The 19,935-nt window shown below is 52.1% G+C and overlaps 1 protein-coding gene across 3 annotated transcripts in view; it reads right to left on the minus strand.

Moving 5' to 3' along the window:
* Positions 1-2,099: 2,099 nt before the first annotated feature.
* The window catches only part of GPT (glutamic--pyruvic transaminase), a 30,936-nt gene continuing 13,100 nt past the window's right edge, over positions 2,100-19,935 (minus strand). The window contains exons 2-13 of one of the 3 annotated variants that reach the window (XM_081874357.1): positions 16,561-16,661; positions 16,007-16,175; positions 10,263-10,352; positions 9,778-9,886; positions 9,275-9,408; positions 8,886-9,129; positions 7,976-8,055; positions 6,719-6,855; positions 6,344-6,518; positions 5,094-5,249; positions 4,321-4,433; positions 2,100-2,379 (exon numbers count right to left, since the gene is read on the minus strand). In XM_081874357.1, coding sequence (XP_081730483.1) covers positions 2,238-2,379; positions 4,321-4,433; positions 5,094-5,249; positions 6,344-6,518; positions 6,719-6,855; positions 7,976-8,055; positions 8,886-9,129; positions 9,275-9,408; positions 9,778-9,886; positions 10,263-10,352; positions 16,007-16,144 — 1,518 coding nt within the window. In that variant the 5' untranslated portion in view covers positions 16,145-16,175; positions 16,561-16,661 and the 3' untranslated portion in view covers positions 2,100-2,237. Of the gene's footprint in view, positions 2,380-4,320; positions 4,434-5,093; positions 5,250-6,343; positions 6,519-6,718; positions 6,856-7,975; positions 8,056-8,885; positions 9,130-9,274; positions 9,409-9,777; positions 9,887-10,262; positions 10,353-16,006; positions 16,319-16,560; positions 16,662-19,935 lie in introns of those variants that run through there. The other 2 variants (XM_081874358.1, XM_081874356.1) reach the window with 2 other exon arrangements.

A 19,935-nucleotide genomic window follows, 5' to 3' on the forward strand; every position in this document is an offset into this window, starting at 1 on the left:
GGAGGGAGGGAAGTCAGTGATCGGCAGATCGTTGAGAAAGAAAGTGGGTATATGATTATGGAACATTATTGTATTTGGTTTGCTTATGTGAAATGAATAATCAATAAAAAGCATTTTAAAAAACAAAAGCAAAAGGTGGTTGATCCCCACCTGGGAAACGAACAATGTGGCGCAGAGGTGAATTCTTACCACACCTTGGGTTCCGTGACAAAAGAAAAATGGAATGCGTTAGGGAAAAACAGAATGTATTTCCGTCTTCTTCTGCTTCTTCTTCCCAGTATAAGCTGTGCCATCAATTTTTGCCACTTATATATCCAATAAAGGGATGCGGGTGACGCAGTGGGTTAAACCACAGAGCCCAGGGCTTGCCGATCAGAAGGTCGGCGGTTCGAATCCCCGTGACGGGGGTGAGCTCCCGTTGCTCGGTCCCAGCTCCTGCCCACCTAGCAGTTCGAAAGCACGTCATAGTGCAAGTAGATAAATAGGTACCGCTCCGGCGGGAAGCTAAACGGCGTTTCCGTGCGCTGCTCTGGTTCGCCAGAAGCGGCTTAGTCCTGCTGGCCACACGACCCGGAAGCTGTACGCCGGCTCCCTCAGCCAATAAAGCGAGATGAGCGCTGCAACCCCAGAGTCGGCCACGACTGGACCTAATGGTCAGGGGTCCCTTTACCTTTTTATATATCCAATAAAGCGGAATGTGAGAAGATTCAGGATAGAAGGAAGGATTTATTCAGGCAGAGCAAACTGTGGAACTCCCTTCCACAAGAGGCAGGGAGGGCCACTAACTGAGACGACTTTAAAGAAACTGTCAAAATTCATGGAGAAGCAGGTTATCAATGGCTATTAAGCCAGATGTCTACGCTCTGAATCCACCGTTGGAGGCAGCAACTGCTTCCAAATGCCAGTGGCCGGAAGGCACAGAAGGGGAGACCCCCCTTCCAGGCTAGGATTCCTCCAGGCAACCTGCTTACTGAGTATTCACCTATTATTATTATTATTATTATTATTATTATTATTATTATTATTACTGTCATACCTCGGGTTACAGCCACTTCAGGTTGTGTTTTTTCAGGTTATGGACCACTGAAACCCAGAAGTACTAGAATGGGTTACTTCCGGGTTTTAGTGGTTGCACATGCACAGAAGCGCCAAATCACAACCCGCACATGCATTGCGAACACTGCAGGTTGCGAACATGCGCCCTGCATGGATCACGTCATCCCTCATGGATTACGTTTGCAACCCAAGTGTCCACTGTATTATTTATTGAATTTATATACTGCCCTATACCTGGAGGTCACAGGGTGTGTTTAAGTGTTTATGTGTACATTTCTCATCACTTTCCTAACCACAAAAGACTTTTAAAAAGTTGATTTGTTGCACTTGGGCAACAGAGTGTTTTAACTTTGCAGACCTCATGAAATGCCCAGTCCGCTCTTGAATCCCTTCTGCAGAAACCCCACTGACTGAGCATTGGTTCCAATGATTGCAGTGCAGTTAAATGATGTTGCATCAAGCAAAGATTCTCCTGCGCTCCACAGCATTTCCCCACCACTTCCCTTCCTGCAAAAAGACAAGCTTTCCTTGGGAGGGCAGAAGCACCAAATCTGCTCCAGTTTTACAACCAGGATTTGCCGGCACAGGACTGAATCCCACCCCAAAATGGAGGCGGTCTGGAAGGCCCCCCAGTGACAGTCCGGAGGCGGCTCTGGTTTATCATGGGGGCTTTAATAGACCCTCAGCTATCCCACCCCCCCCCCTCCGTTCACAGAAGGAATTGTGTCAGGTCTACATCAGGGCTCAAAGTCTGGGCAGAAGGTGACTTGGGGGGGGGGCTTGACACCTGCCCCACTGCTCATTCTGCTCACCCCAGAGACACCCCACTGCCGCCCCTTCTCTGCCACCCACCCCCTTGTCCGTCTGGAGGGCAGAGGAACCAGACTGGGATGCTGTGAAGGCTGTTCTCTCTGAGGAGGCAAGGCAGAGATGGCATCGTGAGCCAGGGGAAAGGGGGTACCAGGTCCCTGGGAGCTGAGACAGGGTTGTGCCCATTCCCCCTCCCAGTACATTGAGGCCTTGTCTATGGGAACTTGCTATTAAGAGGGGCTCTGAAGTGCAGCAGAAGCTGCTCTCTGGAGAGCAGAGTTGATCCCAGTTCCAGACCGGGCCTCCTGGGTCAGGAGTCCCACTGGCAGTGGCATGAAGGCAGGGAGGAGATTTGGGCAAGAGCCCCCACCCTAATGCCCCTGCTTCTCTGCAGTCTTCTGGCTGCTGCCCAGAAGCTGGAGTGGAGAATATTCCTGGGTGAATTTGGCGTGGAACTGGCTCATCTTCTGCAAGACAACCTTCAGCTTCTCCAGAGGCGGCAGGATGGTCATTCTGGGGCAGAGCGAGAAAGGAGAGATTCAGAGAATAAGAAGAATTAGAAGAGGAGTTTGGATTTGATATCCTGCTTTATCGCTACCCAAAGGAGTCTCAAAAGTGGCTAACATTCTCCTTTCCCTTCCACCCCCACAACAGACACCTTGTGAGGTAGGTCAGGCTGAGAGACTTCAGAGAAGTGTGACTGGCCCAAGGTCACCCAGCAGCTGCATGCAGGCCCAGACAGAGGGGGGGGGGCATATGGACCACTTGGCCTGGGCCTCCGATTCCAAAGGGGGCCTCGGTCAGCATATTTATCTATATTTTCCATTTTGTCTTTATATGCAGATACGGTTCCAGCCTTGAAATAAAATTATTTGTCAGCATAACTTTTGTGAAAATTATATATATATATGAAATATACTCGGAGGCCAGAGTGGATTTCATGCTCTTTATTCAGCTCATAGTGGTGAGGAGGAATGGAAGTTCCCCCAGAATGTCTGCTTTATATACATTATTTACACAATGGGCCCCACGTGATTGGCTAATTCCGGGATTCACCTGTAGGCCAATCAGGTTGTGGATTCACTTCCACCTGGAGCTGGATTGGGTGGCTCCTGCAGACCAATCAGACTGCTGCATTCTGGGTCCTATTGTTCTAGGACCAGACTGCTGCATACTGGATCCTATTGTTCTAGGACCAATCAGACTGCTGCCTTTTGGATCCTATTTAACTCAGTACATAACAATATACTTATTTATAGGACTTCAGTTATCCCCAGGGTAAAAAAAGGGGGGCACATTATCTACCTGGCCCGGGCCTCTGCCTGGCTCTGCAAGGCCCTGGCTGCATGTGGAGGAGCAGGGAAGCGAACCCGGTTCACCAGATTACGAGTCTACCGCTCTTAACCACTACACCACACTGGCTCAGGGGAGTGCAGAGCTGGAAGAGACCCAAGGAGCACCGCATCCGCCCATCCCCTGACAGAGGCAACCCTCTCTTTCTCGCGTGCAAGCAAGACTGGGACCCTGTCAGCAGGACCTGAGCACTGGAGCCTTCCAGCAACTGGGACTCAGAAGCCTGGCTGCCTCTGACTGTGGAGGCAGAACATTGCCATCAGGGCTCATAGCCACCTGTAGCCCTCTCCTCCTCCATGAATGTGTCTAATTCTCTTTTAAAGGAGGGGACCAGGTGCTCAGCCAGGGAGTCATTTGGGACTCACAGCTGTCCATGGAGGCGCAGGTCAGTTCTGTATCCAAGGCAGCTGTTTACCAGCTCCATCTGGTACGCAGGATGAGACCCTCCCTGTCCGCAGACTGTCTCACCAGAGTGGTGCATGCTCTGGTTATCTCCCGCTTGGACTACTGCAATGCACTCTACGTGGGGCTACCTTTGAAGGTGACCCGGAGACTTCAACTAATCCAGAATGCGGCAGCTAGACTGGTGACTGGGGGCGGCCGCCGAGACCACATAACACCGGTCTTGAAAGACCTACACTGGCTCCCAGTACATTTCTGAGCGCAATTCAAAGTGTTGGTGCTGACCTTGAAAGCCCTAAACAGCCTTGGTCCAGTAGACCTGAAGGAGCGTCTCCACCCCCATCGTTCTGCCTGGACACTGAGGTCCAGCTCTGAGGGCCACTCTGGGCGGCTTCCAACAAGGATTAAAAATACATCAAAATGTCACACATTAAAAACTCCCCTGAACAGGGCTGCCTTCAGATGTCTTATAAAAGTCAGAAAGTTGTTTTTCTCTTTGACATCTGGTGGGAGGGGGTTCCACCGAGAAGGCCCTCTGCCTGGTTCCCTGTAATTTGGCTTCTCGCAGCAAGGAAATCGCCAGAAGGCCCTCAGAGCTGGACCTCAGTGTCCGGGCAGAATGATGGGGGTGAGAGCCTGAGAGCCTACCTGGAGTCCCAGGTGTGGAGAGAGACCACAGGGAGCCAAGAGGGTCTTTACCTGAAGTGAAAGGTCCCTTCCTTCTGCCCAAAGCCACTCCCTGGCACGACACAGATGCCCGTCTCCTCCAGAAGCTTCAGGCAGAAGAACATGTCTGGCGCCTGGCCCAGGGCCTGGGAGAAGGGAAGGGGGGAGAGAAGAGCTAGTGGCATGGAGATGCTTTTGGGGGGGGGCTGGGAGATGGGAGCCAGTCCGTGTTCTGGAGACGTGGGAATGGGATGCTACCCGCTTGGAAGCTGAAGCTGGTGGAGCTCAGCGCTCAGGAGATGGGCAGCCAAGTTCTGGAAGGTGAGTCCCAGGCAGGACAAAGAATCAAAGACACACAACTTCCAAAAAGGTACCTGGTCAACCCAAGCCCATGGTGAGGCTCATGGGACGACAATGAGAAATGTCTCCAGGCCTGTCCAGTGGAAACTTCTACCCCAGAGATTCAGCATACATCTTCTATTCTGCCAAGCCTCCCTTCCACAATCCTTAAATGATGCATGGTTTAACTTCTTTGCATTTTTATTGCATGGATTTATGTTTTTATTGCTGCCAACCGCTTTGATATACCTTTTAAAGTGATGCGGCAATATGCAAATATTTGCATGAATAGATAAATGCAACGAAAGCAATGAAACGTTTTGTGGCAAAGAGATCCTTCCAGCTGGAGAGGCCGAGGCTCAAATTTGCAGCCCTCTTCTGCACGCCTAGCATCTGTCCTGCCCCTGAGTCCTGGCCCCTCCCTGGAAAGAGGACCCTGGAAGCCCCAGGTGGAGGTGTGGCCTTACCTGTGCCTCTTGCACAGCCTGGGGTGGGAGATGAATTCGGGGGAAGGCATACATGGCCCCCTGCACAGGGTTGCAGCGGATCCCAGGCACTCTATTGAAGGTCTCTTCGGTGAGCTGGGCCTTCTGGGCCAGAGAGCTCAGCACGGCCTGCTTTTCCTGCATCGTGAGGAGGAAGAGAGACCCCCCAGGTCAGAGGATGGAGCAAAGGAACCAGGAAGAGGCCATGAATGGCCACGATTCATCTCTCGCCCCTACAGGCCCAAATAGGGACACAGGTGGCACTGTGGTCTAAACCAGTGGCACAGGAACCCTGTCTGGCACCCGGGGCGGGACACACCACCCAGTGGCACACACCCAACATCTATGCGGAGTGTGCATACATGGCAGCCTGTACAGTCGCTGTGCGAGAGGCAACCTATACAGACTTCCGTATGGACGCCGCGCGAGCAGCGCCTATACTGACTGCACGCGCCCTCGGCTGCTCCACAGCTGGGGGAGAGGCAGGGGCCATATCTTGTCACACACACTCCCAGAGTGGCACCTGGGGCGGCCCGCCCCCTCCGCTCCCCACTTTGTATGCTCCTAGTCTAAACCACTTTCTTGGGCTCCATGATCACTGCAGATGGTGACAGCAGTCACGAAATTAAAAGACGCCTGCTTCTTGGGAGAAAAGTGAGGACAAACCTAGACAGCATCTTAAAAAGCAGAGACATCAGCTTGCCGACAAAGGTCCATAAAGATATGGTTTTCCCAGTAGGGATGTATGGAAGTGAGAGCTGGACCATAAAGAAGGCTGATCGCCGAATAATTGATGCTTTTGAATTCTGGTGCTGAAGGAGACTCTTGAGAGTCCCATGGACTGCAAGAAGATCAAACCTCTCCATTCTGAAGGAAATCAGCCCTGAGTGCTCCCTGGAAGGACAGATCCTGAAGCTGAGGTTCCAAGACTTTGGCCACCTCATGAGAAGAGAAGACTCCTTGGAAAAGACCCTGATGTTGGGAGAGATGGAGGGCACAAGGAGAAGGGGACGACAGAGGACAAGATGGTGGGACAGTGTTCTCGAAGCTACCAGCATGAGTTTGACCAAGCTGCAGGAGGCAGTAGAAGACAGGAGTGCCTGGCGTGCTCTGGTCCAGGGGGTCACGAAGAGGCGGACACGACTAAACGACTAAACAACAATTTGCTATTGGCTGTGATTCCAAAATTTCTCAGTTCCTCTCAATGCACCGCCAGTCTCCGTTTTACTCACCTGGCAGAACTGTTGGTAGGAAGGGTCTCCAGGCTGAGGCTGATTCACAACGACATCCAAGAGGACCTGCCCAGTCACTGGTGGGCAGAGGCGCACAGAGATAAGCTTGCTCAGCTGCTGCTGGACTAAGGGGTCCATGTTAATCACCTCCATGTAACCACCTCGGAAGCCGCACCTGACGACATAAGGAAGTGGGCAAAACTGTGCAGTAGGATTGGTCCGAACGTAAATATTAAAATATCCACCGACTCTTCCTGGCTCCATATTAGGCAGGAGATTTTAAGTCAGGGAAGAAGCCAGACTCTCCCCTCTTTCCATTTCACAGGAGGCAGAAGAGGCTATCCCCCAGGCAGTGCGGCAGAAGAGGCTACTCACTCGCCCATGAAGCCCTTGGAGATGGAGTGGAAGGAGGCCAGCTCCACGCTGCCCGAGTACTTGGGCCCCATCTCAAAGAGCACCTTCTTGAAGGAGTGGAACTGGGATCCCTCGGCGTAAACGTTGTCCTGGTAGACCTTGGGGGTGGAAGGGGCACAGGGTTGGCGCGCAAGCATCAATGATAATAATGGGCGGCTTCCAATAGAACACTAAAATACAATAACCTATTAAACATTAAAAGCTTCCCTAAACATGGCTGTTTAGCTTCCGTTCCGCAGGGCGGGTGCCATCACCAAGAAGGCTCTCTGCCTGGTTCCCTGTAACCTCACTTCTCACAATGAGGGAACCGCCAGAAGGCCCTCGGAGCTGGACCTCAGTGTCCGGGCAGAACGATGGGGGTGGAGACGCTCCTTCAGATCTACTGGACCGAGGCCATTTAGGGCTTTAAAGGTCAGCACCAACACTTTGAATTGTGCTCGGAAACATACTGGGAGCCAATGTAGGTCTTTCAAGACCGGTGTTATATAGTCTCGGCAGCCGCTCCCAGTCACCAGTCTCACTGCTGCATTCTGGATTAGTTGTAGTTTCTGGGTCACCTTCAAAGGTAGCCCCACACAGAGCTCATTGCAGTAGTCCAAGCGGGAGATAACCAGAGCATGCACCACTCTAGTGAGACAGACTGCGGGCAGATAGGCTCTCATCCTGCGTACCAGATGGAGCTGGTAGACAGCCGCCCTGGACACAGAATTGACCTGAGCCTCCAAAATGACTCCCAGGCTGCGCACCTGGTCCTTCAGGGGCACAGTCACCCCATTCAGGACCAGGGAGTCCCCCACCCCCACCCAAGTGGGACCAGCAACTGGTGTGAAGAAGAAGAAGAAGAAGAAGAAGGAGAAGGAGAAGAAGAAGAAGAAGAAGAAGAAGAAGAAGAAGAAGAAGAAGAAGAAGAAGAAGAGTTCCAAATCCAAAGAAGAGTTTGGATTTGATATCCCGCCTTTCACTCCCCTTCAGGAGTCTCAAAGCGGCTCACATTCTCCTTTCCCTTCCTCCCCCACAACAAACACTCTGTGAGGTGAGTGGGGCTGAGAGACTTCAGAGAAGTGGGACTAGCCTAAAGTCACCCAGCAGCTGCATGTGGAGGAGCAGAGACGCGAACCCGGTTCCCCAGATTACGAGACTACCGCTCTTAACCACTACACCACACTGGCTCTCGAAGAAGCATCACTGCTTTTGCTTGTGAGTGTCCCAAAGTCTCACCTCATCAGCCAGGAGGAAGAGCTGTTCCTCCCAGGCAAAGCGGATGACATCTTCGATGCGCTGGCGACTCTGGACCTGCCCTGAGGCGAGAGAAGAGGAGACAAAGAGAAGTTTGCAGGGGGAGATGCTCTGCTCTCCACTGGGCGCCATACTGTGATAGGAATTTTGAGGTCTTAGATACATGTTAAATGTTCCTAAGTGTACCGACCAAGCACGTACATAGATCAGCACAGGAAGACCGACCTGGAACCATTTTGATTCCCAAATGTTTTCTCTGCAAGGTCAAAGGAAAATGGAAAAGCCTCCCCATTGTCTTTTCCTTCACAAATCCTGTCTTAAGGGCACATTTAAGATATGAATAGGGTGTGAGGCTGTGACCTGGCTCAGGAACTAAGTATTTATCTTTACAAAAGACTGGCCAGGCTCCCCTGGCAATCCAATCAAGTGACCATTAAACACGTAACCTGTCAGACGAGATAAACAACAATGCACTCAGATTTCTGCTGTAGACCGCCTTTTCTGTGATATAGGTATGATGTATCTGGGGGGTGGTCTTAGGTTACAGCCCCTTTTGTGATGTGTGTATGATGTATGGAGGCGTGGTCTGGAGCTCCAGGGCAGGAAATCTAAAATGTCTATATAAAGCCTTGAGCGCCATTGTTCTGGGTTCCTCCTCCATCCTGCGTGTGGTGAGTGAGGACCCTGTTGCAACAGATCAATAAAGATCAGGCTTACTAGCAATATTCTCTGGTTGGCCTCTGTTATCTTCTCCTACCAATAGGGAACCTATGTAAGGACTCTATATCGGCTCTTGGATACCCCATAAGCGGAAAAGGGCAGATTTTTGTTTACAACAATACCACCCAAGGCTGCCCCTGCAGCTGGGGTACCCTGAGCTTCGGGGACCTACCGGTGGGGTTGCCCGGGTTGATGATGCAGAGGGCACGGGGCTGGCAGTGCTGGCGAGCCTCTTTCAGGGCCCTCCGCAGCTCCCCGATGTCCAGGGCCCAGCATTTGTCTTCGTCCAGGTAGTAGTTGATCTGCACGGCGTTGAGTTCGGCCAAAGCGGCAGAGTAAAGCGGGTATTGGGGAATGGGGATCATCACCCCCGTACGGGAGCGCCCCTCCCCTGAGACCAGCAGCTTCAGGATCGTCTAAGGGGCAGACCAAGAGGGAGTCTCAGAGGTGGTGGTAGTGGGGTTAAAGGAGCAGCCCCAATCCTGCAACCAAACCTCGCCACCCCACTTCATGCCCTCGCCCGCTCTCTAGCCCAAAGCAAACTGCGCCCCCCCCCAATACCACAATCGCATCGCTGGCGCCTGTAGACAGGAAGATGTTTTCCGCCCTGGAGGGGATTCCGCCATCCCGACGCTCAATGAAGTGAGCCACATCCTGCCGGATGAGCTCAATGCCAGGGCTGACACTGTAGGCACCTGAAGGTGGGAGAGAGAGGAGGAGAGAAGGAACTTGTTATGTACTGAGTTGAATAGGATCCAGAATGCAGCAGTCGGATTGGTCCACAGGAGCCACCCAATCCAGCTCCAGGTGGAAGTGAATCCGCAACCTGATTGGCTACAGGTGAATCCCGGAATTAGCCAATCTCATGGGGCCCATTGTGTAAATAATGTATGTAAAGCAGACATTTCAGAGGAACTGGAATCCCTCACTTCTATGAGCTGAATAAAGAGCATGAAATCCACTCTCAACTCCGAGTATATTTCAGAACTCCTGGACCAGCAGATCTGGAATTTGTGACAAGGTGGAATATTATAGATGCCAGAGGGAGGGCAAAGGGGGCTCACCAATGCTGTGCCCCCCACACGCCGCCAGCAGCCTTCGGGCCTTCTCCTTTGCATCCTCTGGAAAGTTGGGGTCCTTCAAGAGGTCCGGGAACATGCAGAGGGCGCTGACCTGGCAGGAGAGAGCAAAGCTGAAAACCAGCCTCCGTGGTCCCCCAAACCCTCCCATTTCAGTCTATGAGCTGCACCCTCTCAGTCAGACTTTTGCCAAGCAGGTGCCCTCTGGGTCTTTGGCTCCAACTCCCACCATCCCCCATTAATCCAATTTGATCAATGGAAACTCAGGGGACTCAAATATCCCCACCACCCCAGCCACTTCCCCCCTAACCTTTTAACAGTTCCGGGCCAGGCAGAAATCCAACAGGTCTGCCCTCCTAGCCCTGCCCTCTCCTTCCCACCCAGGGCTGTCTCTGGCGTTCCACCCCCTGCAACCCTGGCCTCAGCCCACCTGTGGCTGCCCCCCTCGCCGCCCTCCCCTAGGACCGTACCTGGCGGAGGAAGGTGATGGGTTTCTGCCCCATTGCCTGGGCATCGCCAATGTTGGCTCTGATCACCTCCGTGAAGGGCTTCTTCGCCCCCTGCAAAGAGGAGAAGACGTGCGGGTGTGGCTTTTGGCACAGGGGGCAGCCCTCAACCAGCACCACCAATTCCGCCCCACGCCAGAGTCAGCCGCGCATCAGCACCAAAGAGATCTTATCACACACACACACAAATAAATCTATGGCGTGGCAGTTTTGTAATATTGTGTGCAGTTCTGGTCACCTGTGCTCAAAAAGGATATTATAGCTACATAAAGATAAAGGGACCCCTGACCATTAGGTCCATTCGTGGCCGATTCTGGGGCTGTGGCGCTCATCTCATTTTATTGGCTGAGGGAGCCGGCGTACAGCTTCCGGGTCGTGTGGCCAGCAGGACTAAGCCGCTTCTGCCGAACCACAGCAGCGCACGAAAACAACTTTTACCTTCCCGCTGGAGTGGTACCTATTTATCTACTTGCACTTTGACGTGCTTTCAAACTGCTAGGTTGGCAGGAGCAGGGACCAAACAATGGGAGCTCACCCCGTCGCGGGGATTTGAACCGCTGACCTTCTGATCGGCAAGCCCTAGGGTCTGCGGTTTAACCCACAGCGCCACCTGCTGTAGTTGCATGTAAACTACCATCATGCATCCTCTTCCATGTCTCCCCTAAGGAATGTTAAGCATAGTAGGAAAGGATATATTAAATAAGTCTTATCCTTCCTTCACTCACACTAGCAGAGCAGATTCCCCTCAATATAGCTGGTAGCTAGTTTGCAGATTCTTTTGAATCTCTTAAGGTAAAGGTAAAGGGACCCCTGACCATTATGTGCAGTCGTGGCCAACTCTGGGGTTGCGACGCTCATCTCGCTTTACTGGCCAAGGGAGCCGGCGTACAGCTTCCGGGTCATGTGGCCAGCAGGACTAAGCCGCTTCTGGCGAACCAGAGCAGTGCATGGAAACGCCGTTTACCTTCCCGCCGGAGTGGTACCTATTTATCTACTTGCACTTTGACGTGCTTTCGAACTGCTAGGTGGGCAGGAGCAGGGACCGAGCAACGGGAGCTCACCCCGTTGCGGGGATTCGAACCGCTGACCTTCTGATCGGCAAGCCCTAGGCTCTGTGGTTTAACCCACAGCGCCACCCGCGTCCTCTTCCTTAGTTACTACAGTGAAATACTTTTGAGGCGGCAAAAGCTTGCCTTTTCTCCAGAAAACAAATCCCACCGGAGAACCGCAATTGGCAGCCTCATTGCGGAGCATCTCTCTCCGTTACCAGGAGAGCGTCCTCTGCTTGGCTGGACGCCTGCAGGGCGAGGGGCCTCCTTGGGACTGAGGAACGGCAGCCCCCCTTCCTCACCCATGAATCTCCTTTTGTGCTTCCCCCGCCAGGGGGTGTCGAGCCAAGAGGAAGAGCGAGGATCCCCATTCAGAGCCACGCACCGTGCAGGTTGCCATGGCAGTGGGACAATACACTGGGTGACCTCTCTCCTGCCCCAGCCAGCAGAGTCCTGGCACATGGAGGAGGACATGAGAGCCTTCAGGGGAAGGGGGACGCCAGCCAGGGGGCGGCGGACAGGGCTGTTGTGATGCCAGGAACAGGGAAGGATGCCCCCGGGGAAGAGACCCTTCCAGCAACTCAGAATATAAGAAGAGCCTGCAGGATCAGGCCAAAGGGGGCCCAGCTAGTCCCAGTGGCTCCCAGTAGAGTATCGGGTCAGGTTCAAGATGCTGGTCTTGACCTTTAAAGCCCTTTGTGGCTTAGGGCCCTCGTATTTACGGGACCGCCTCTCCTGGTTTGCCCCACAGAGGACCATGAATAACCATAGTTCAGAAGTCCCAGGCCCTAAGGAAGTCAGACTATCCTCCACCAGGGCCAGGGCCTTCTCAGTGGTGGCTCCAACCTGGTGGAATGCTCTGTCCCAGGAGACCAGGGCCCTGCAGGATTTAACCTCCTTCCGCAGGGCCTGTAAGACAGAGCTATTCCGCCTAGCTTTTAATTTGAATTCAGCCTCTTCTTTTATTTCCCTTCTCTTCCCTCCCCCTCCCCTTTTATGACAATCACCCGCTCTGGGATCCCACAGCTAATTCTCCCCTGGCCTCCTCACTGGCCCAAGTAGGACTAATTTAGCCAGCTAGCCCTGGGGATTATCTAACGTTTATTAGATGGATTTCCCCTAAATTGATTTCTGAACTTTGAAATTTATTGTTATCCATGTTCTTATACTGTATTTTTATGCTGCTTTTACAATTAAGTTTTTAGATTTGGTGAATCCAGTTTTTGAACCGGGAAGGTCGAGGTATAAATAAAAAATTATTATTATTATTATTATTATTATTATTATTATTATTATTATTCTTCACAGTGGACCACCAGATAGGTAAAGGTAAAGGGACCCCTGACCATTAGGTCCAGTCGTGGCCGACTCTGGGGTTGCAGCGCTCATCTCGCTTTACTGGCCAAGGGAGCCGGCGTACAGCTTCCGGGTCATGTGGCCAGCAGGACTAAGCCGCTTCTGGCGAACCAGAGCAGCGCATGGAAACACCTTTTACCTTCCCGCCAGAGCGGTACCTATTTATCTACTTGCACTTTGATGTGCTTTCGAACTGCTAGGTTGGCAGGAACAGGGACTGAGCAATGGGAGCTCACCCCGTCACAGGGATTCGAACCGCCAACCTTCTGATCAGCAAGTCCTAGGCTCTGTGGTTTAACCCACAGTGCCATCCGCATCCCTTGGACCACCAGATACCCCAAAGGGAATCCTGCAAGCCAGGATCCGAGCACAAGAGAAATATTCTCCCCTCCTGAATACTCCAGCACCTGGGATTCAGAAGGATCCCTGACTCCAACTACAGAGGCAGACTCCAACTACAGAGGCAGAGTGACTCAAATCTTTTCGTGTGGCACCAGCTACACTTTGGAACTCCCTGCCAATGGACATCAAGCGGGTGCCTTTGCTGTCCTCTTTTCGGCACCTGCTAAAAGCCTTCTTGTTCAGACAACCCTGTGTGGGTGCTTAGAAAGTTTTGATTTGATTTTGGCATGTTGTTATTTTACCTTTCCAAAGGTTTTTAATTACGGTACTGTTTTTGATGTTGCCGATTGGTAATTTTATTATTTGATCGTTTGTGCAAGCCGCTTTGAGTTGTGTGTCGCTTACAGTGGGGCAATGTATAAATTTTTATGAATAAATAAATAAAACAAATCTGCCGGGGGGGGGGTGTGGAGGATCAGAGAGATACAACATTTGCACAACATTTACAGACACTTCCAAGGAAGTGACCTCCTTTCCCTGCAAGCCCCTCCCTCCATTCTCCCCCACTGTTTTCCTTGTGGCTATTTCTAGATTGTAAATCCCTTGGGGCAGGGAGCTGCACAAAGCATCCCGTACATGGATGACTCTGTATTCAGTAGCAGGAGGGCTCCCACATCCCCCCTGCAAGAGCCCAGAGACCAGAGGGATGGTGCTTTCAGCATAACAAAGGGTGGAGGGTCACAAATCCAGCCCTGACTTGACACTGGACTTTGAGGACCATGAACTCAGCTAAGAAGCTGAAAGTGTTGCCAGCTCCAGTTTGTGGAAGACCGGCTTAAACTAAGAAGCCCGATGCATTACATGAAGATGATGTACAGATGGTACACAACTCCAGTGCAGTTAGGGAAAATGCACAAAACTAGCTCAAATATATGTTGGAAGTGTAAGGAAAAGGAAGGTACATTTTATCATATGTGGTGGGATTATAATGTAATTTTAAAAATTGGGGAAATGATATACAACGAATTGGAGAAAATGTTCCATTTAACATTTGTTAAAAAACCTGAAGCATTTTTGTTAGGGATGGTAGGGAAAGACCTGCCAAAAAAGTTGAAAAACCGCTTCATGTCTGCGACAACGGCCGCGAGAGTTCTGGTAGCACAAGGATGGAAGACTGAAGAAACCCCAACTAAAGAATCATGGGAAGAAAAATTGATGGACTATGCAGAACTGGCAAAATTGACATATATGCTATGGGACAAGGATAACTGTGACTTTAAAGATGAATGGGAACCCTTTACAAAGTATTTGAAGATGCAACAAAGCAAACTGGGCTCCTTGGTTGGCTTTGAATATACATTCACAAACTTTTTATTGATAATAATCAGCTAAAAAGTTTGAGGATCTATTACACAACTGTGTAACATGCAGAAAACAGCATTCTCAGAGAAACCAAAGACTGGAACTGAGGGAAGCCGGGGGGTGGGGGGTTGTGTGGGAGGGTGGGGAGAGGGAGGAAAAATGGGGGGAAATAAGGATGATATGTTTCTGGATAATATGTTTTGTTTTGATTCTGAATAAAAAAGTTTTTTAAAAAAACATACAAAAAACTAAGAAGCCGGGCATAACTTTTCAGACAGACAGGACTTGGCGGGGCTCCAGACCTAGAACCCTAGAATTCTAGAGCTGGAAGAGACCCAGAGGCCATTTAGTCCAACCCCGTGTGACGCAAGGAACCCTCGCTGCAACTACTAAGGCTGCCAGCCATCATCATCATCAACCCCTGAGAAACCAAGCACACCAGCTTCACCTGTTGGGCTCCAGTCCTTTCTGGGTCAGAGGACTCTCACAAGCACAGGCAACCTTCATGCCCCCTTGATACCAGCTGCCATTGGGCTCCCTCCAAGAGGTTTTTGGGAGCTGCAGCTGCTGCCCACAGACCCTTTGGGAAGCCCACCCTCTTCCAAACCGGCAGCAGCAGCAGCAGCCAGCTGTTGGCTGTGATCAAGCCCTCTGCAGCCTGAGCTCCCGAAGGAATGTGTCTACCTGCTGGGAGCCCTGCCCTCTTCTGAGCGCTGTGGAGAGGCTGAAAGCCCCGTCTGTCTGGGAGGGTTGGGCAGACTGTGGCACCTTGGAAACTCCTGGGGCACCCAGATCAGCTTGCAAATATCTTTTGGGATGCTGAAAAGCCTTAGTTTAGTAGTTTCTTAAGAGGGGACAGCTGGGCTGTGTATTCTGGCTCTGTTCTCCAAGACATTTGGTCTAGCCGTTTATCACCTGGGTGTGTATGAATCGTAGAATTGTAGGGTTGGAAGAGAACCAGGGGTCATCTAGTCCAACCCCCTGCAATGCAGGGTTCACAGCTAAAGAATCCCTGAAAGACGGCCGTTCAACCCGTTTAAAAACCTCAGAGGAAAGAGGCGCCGGCACCAGTCAAACAGCTCTTACCGCCAGACAGTTCCTTCCTTATGTATGCAATTTCAAAGTTCTGTCTGCCACTCTGCACATTTTGATAAAGGTGTCCAACACATGCATCAGTACAGATCGGTTCATCTGGAGCAAATGCCAGACCCGTCAGACAGAAACCCTACTTTCTTTCCAGCTGTTTTGTTTCATATCGTTTCGGGTTGCTTTTACTGGATTTACAGCCATGTGAACGCTCTATTCGAGCGATGGTCTAGAAACATCGCAAACTGATAAAGGACCAAAGCGACTAGCTCAATCCCCAACTCAAGGCGAGAGAAGAGTCTTGCCAGTGGTGGGATGCTTCTCTGGCCTGATGCCACGGTGACGGGCACGTTCCTCTCTTAGAATCATAGAACTGCAATGATTTGAAGGGAACCCCAAGGGCCATCTAGTCCAACCCCCGGAAATGCAGCAATCTCAGCTGAAGAATCCCTGGCAGGCAGACATCTGGGCAATCTTTAGACACCGCCATCGAAGGAGAGCCCGCCATCTTACCTGCTGAAGCTCCTTCTCCAGCTCGAGGGCTCGGGTGACAATGGGTCCCCGCACGGCATACTCCACCTTCTTGACCGAGGGGTTCAGGGACTCGAGGGTCAGCACCTTCTCCCGCCGAGCCAGACCGTTCTCTGCCATCCCTGGCTGGCTCACCTGCCGCTGAAGGCCCCTGCGAAGCAAGAAGGGAGCAGGGCTGAGGGACGGGCTCAAGAACGCCTCCGTCCAGAGCCTGGCACCGGGGAGAAGGCTGAGGCCCAGGACAGCCCTGGACAGCCCATGCCTTGGCATCGCCCTTCAGGGGAACATTGGCCTGGACTGCTTCGGCGGCTGGGAGTAAAGTCCTGGCTGAGATCTGGGCAGGGGCGGGGCAGGAGCTGGGCAGGTGGCAAAGGTCTGCGCATTCCCAAGCAGGGGAAATCAAAAGGGTGCCAGGCTGGAGGTGGAAAGGAGGCTCCAGCTCTCCTCTGCAATCCAGGGCTGGGGGCTGGCTGCCTTCCCTGCAACTGGGGGGTCCACTGACTGCCTGCCTTGCCCCAGGGGAGACGGGCACCTACCCAGCTGAGCTACCAGGCAGGGGAAGAGGCAGGCTGGTTCCCACACAGGAGGGGAAAGTGCAGCTCCTTTTAATCCAGGGCAAGAGGGAGGAGACTCTGGGCTGCAAGGAAGAAAGAGCCACATTGTGGAGCAGGACTGAAAGGGACCTGCCATCTCGCCTTCGGGAACAAAGGCAGAAAGCAAACTCTCTCCCCGCACCCTCCTGCCTCCCACAGAGACTTTCACTGGGCCTGCCTGGGCAGGGTGCCATTATGGGATGGAGAGGGGTTGGGAGGAGAAGCTCAAACAGAGGGGTAAGAATGTTCATGGGCCCGTTGGGGAGCAGAAGGGGGCCCCTGTCATTTCATGGGTCAGGGTTACGTAAGAGGGACAGCGAAGGATTCACACGAAAATTGCTCCTGATGAATTAGGAAGAATTTTGACACCACAAGCTGCTTGCAAAATTGAACCCGCTTGCCTGACACGCATCAACCAGCCTCGTTTTGGCCCGTCCAGGATTCGAGCACGCCCAGAGCTCAATAGTCGGAAGCCCTCAGGTTGGCATCTCGACCAGAGCGGGTGGGGAACTGCTGCCAGCCGCTCTGTTCATGACATTTATATCCCACCTCCTCTCCAAGTTGCCCAAGGCGGAGTCCTCCCCTCCTTGGTTTAATTTCTGCGTAAGCTTTGGGCAAGCAAATCAGGATGGACGCTCAGTAAACGGGTCGTATGGGGTGGCACAAAAGTCAGGTGCTTTGCTGGTGTCGTGGCTTTGTTGTGCCACGGCAAAAGAACTTGAATCCGTTTTAAATGCACAAATGTAAAGGTGAACTCCTCTTGCAAAATACCGACAGCCTGGAGTCAACCTTGTTATAAGCAGCTTCCTATTCCCCCAGTTTCTGCATACCCGTCAACTGCCCCCTTTCTCCCGGGGCAGCCGCGGAAACGATTCATCCATCACGCTTTCTGCCGGTGTCCCAGCAAATTCTGGTTTTTCCAAGCAGGAGAAGGCAGCTCAGGGGGAGCTCAGCTGGCAGCCGAGCAAAAGGCACTCATTTTATGACAGGGCATTCTGGCAGGAGACAGCTGACCCACGCCAGAGCGAAAGACCCAAAAACAAGCACCCCAATTTGGATATTCAGGATGTTGGAGGATCTGGTTTCTGGTGGCATCCCTGTGCCCAGAGATGGAGCTACATTTCTGTTGCGCTGAAGCCTGAATGGCTTCACAAAGGGCAATGAGATCTGGCCAAGCACTGTTACCTTCTTCAAGTAATAATGATACTAATAACAATTTATTATTTATACCCTGCCCATCTGGCTGGGCTTCCCCAGCCACTCTGGGCGGCTTCCAACAAAATATTAAAATACAATAGTCTATTAAACATTAAAAGCTTCCCTAAACAGGGCTGCCTTCAGATGTCTTCTAAATGTCAGGTAGTTGTTTATCTCTTTGACATCTGATGGGAGAGCATTCCACAGGGTGGGCGCCACTACCAAGAAGGCCCTCTGTCTGGTTCCCTGTAACTTGGCTTCTCGCAGCGAGGGAACCGACAGAAGACCGTCGGAGCTGGACCTCAGTGTCTGGGCAGAACGATGGGGGTGGAGACACTCCTTCAGATATACTGGACTGAGGCCGTTTAGGGCTTTCAAGGTCAGCACCAACACTCTGAATTGTGCTCGGAAACGTCCTGGGAGCCAATGTAGGTCTTTTAGGACAGGTGTTATGTGGTCTCTGCGGCCGCCCCCAGTCACCAGTCTAGCTGCCGCATTCTGGATTAGTTGCAGTTTCCAGGTCACCTTCAAAGGTAGCCCCATGTAGAGCGCATTGCAGTAGTCCAAGCAGGAGATTACCAGAGCATGCACCACTCTGGTGAGACAGTCTGCGGGGAGGTAGGGTCTCATCCTGCGTACCAGATGGAGCTGGTAGACAGCCGCCTTGGACACAGAATTGACAAGGGAGTTGTTCCATGACAGATCGCCACAGGTGAAGCCGTTGGGAATGGTCTTTTGGAGTTTGGGGGAGAGGTGTCATCCATATGCTGATGACACTCCACTCTGTTTCTCCAGAACACCTGGACCAGGAGAGGCTGCACAGCCCCTGGGCTCCTGTCTGCACAAAATGTTGAAGCAGATGAGGGCAAACAAGCTGAACTTGAAACCTGGCAAGACGGAGGATTTGGGGGTGAGTAGCTCCCAGGTATGGAGGTATGTATGGAAGTGAGAGCTGGACCATCAAGAAGGCTGATCGCCGAAGAATTTATGTTTCTGAATTATGGTGCTGGAGGAGACTCTTGAGAGTCCCATGGACTGCAAGAAGATCAAACGTATCCATTCTGAAGGAAATCAGCCCTGAGTGCTCACTGGAAGGACAGATCCTGAAGCTGAGGCTCCAAGACTTTGGCCACCTCATGAGAAGAGAAGACTCCCTGGAAAAGACCCTGATGTTGGGAGAGATGGAGGGCACAAGGAGAAGGGGACGACAGAGGACAAGATGGTGGGACAGTGTTCTCGAAGCTACAAACATGAGTCTGACCAAACTGCGGGAGGCAGTGGAAGACAGGAGTGCCTGGCGTGCTCTGGTCCAGGGGGTCACGAAGAGGCGGACACCACTAAACGACTAAACAACAACAACAACAAGCTCCCAGGTCCAAGAAACTGGTTCTGCCTGCCCAGGATGGGGTTGCTCTCCCCAGCAAGGAGCAGGTTCACAATCCGGGGGTGTTTCTGGGTCCAGCACTGTCCCAGGATTCTGGTGCATGCCAGCACCTAACAGAACCAGGCAGAGGGCCTTCTCGGTGATGGCACCAGCCCTGTGGAACGCTCTGCCATCAGATATCAAGGAAATAAACAACTACCTGACTTTTAGAAAGCAGCCCTGTTTAGGGAAAATTTTAATTCTCAGAATGCTGCAACGAGGCTCCTTACGGGGTCCTTGCCACGGGATCACATTCACCCGGTGCTTTACCAATTGCACTGGCTCCTGGTGGAGTACAGGGTCAGGTTGAAGGTGCTGGTTTTGACCTTTAAAGCCCTATGTGGCCTAGGACCCACGTACCTACGGGACCGCCTCTCCTGGTATGCCCCGTGGAGGACCTTACGGTCCACAAATGACAACATTTTGGAGGTCCCAAGTTGCAAGTTGGTTAGATTGGTCTCAACTAGGGCCAGGGCCTTTTCAGTACTGGCCCCGACGTGGTGGAACGCTCTGTCACAAGAGACCAGGGCCCTGCGGGACTTGACACCTTTCCGCAGGGCCTGCAAGACAGAGCTGTTCCACCTGGCCTTTGGTTTGGACTCAGTCTGACCCTTATGCTTCCCTCCCCTTTATGGTTTTGATCTATGGGCTACTATTAAAATGAGGCTGCATTTTAAATTGCATTTTAACCTGTATTT

Source organism: Podarcis erhardii (genome assembly GCF_964252035.2).
Source record: "Podarcis erhardii genome assembly, chromosome: 8".
Taxonomy (NCBI): domain Eukaryota; kingdom Metazoa; phylum Chordata; class Lepidosauria; order Squamata; family Lacertidae; genus Podarcis; species Podarcis erhardii.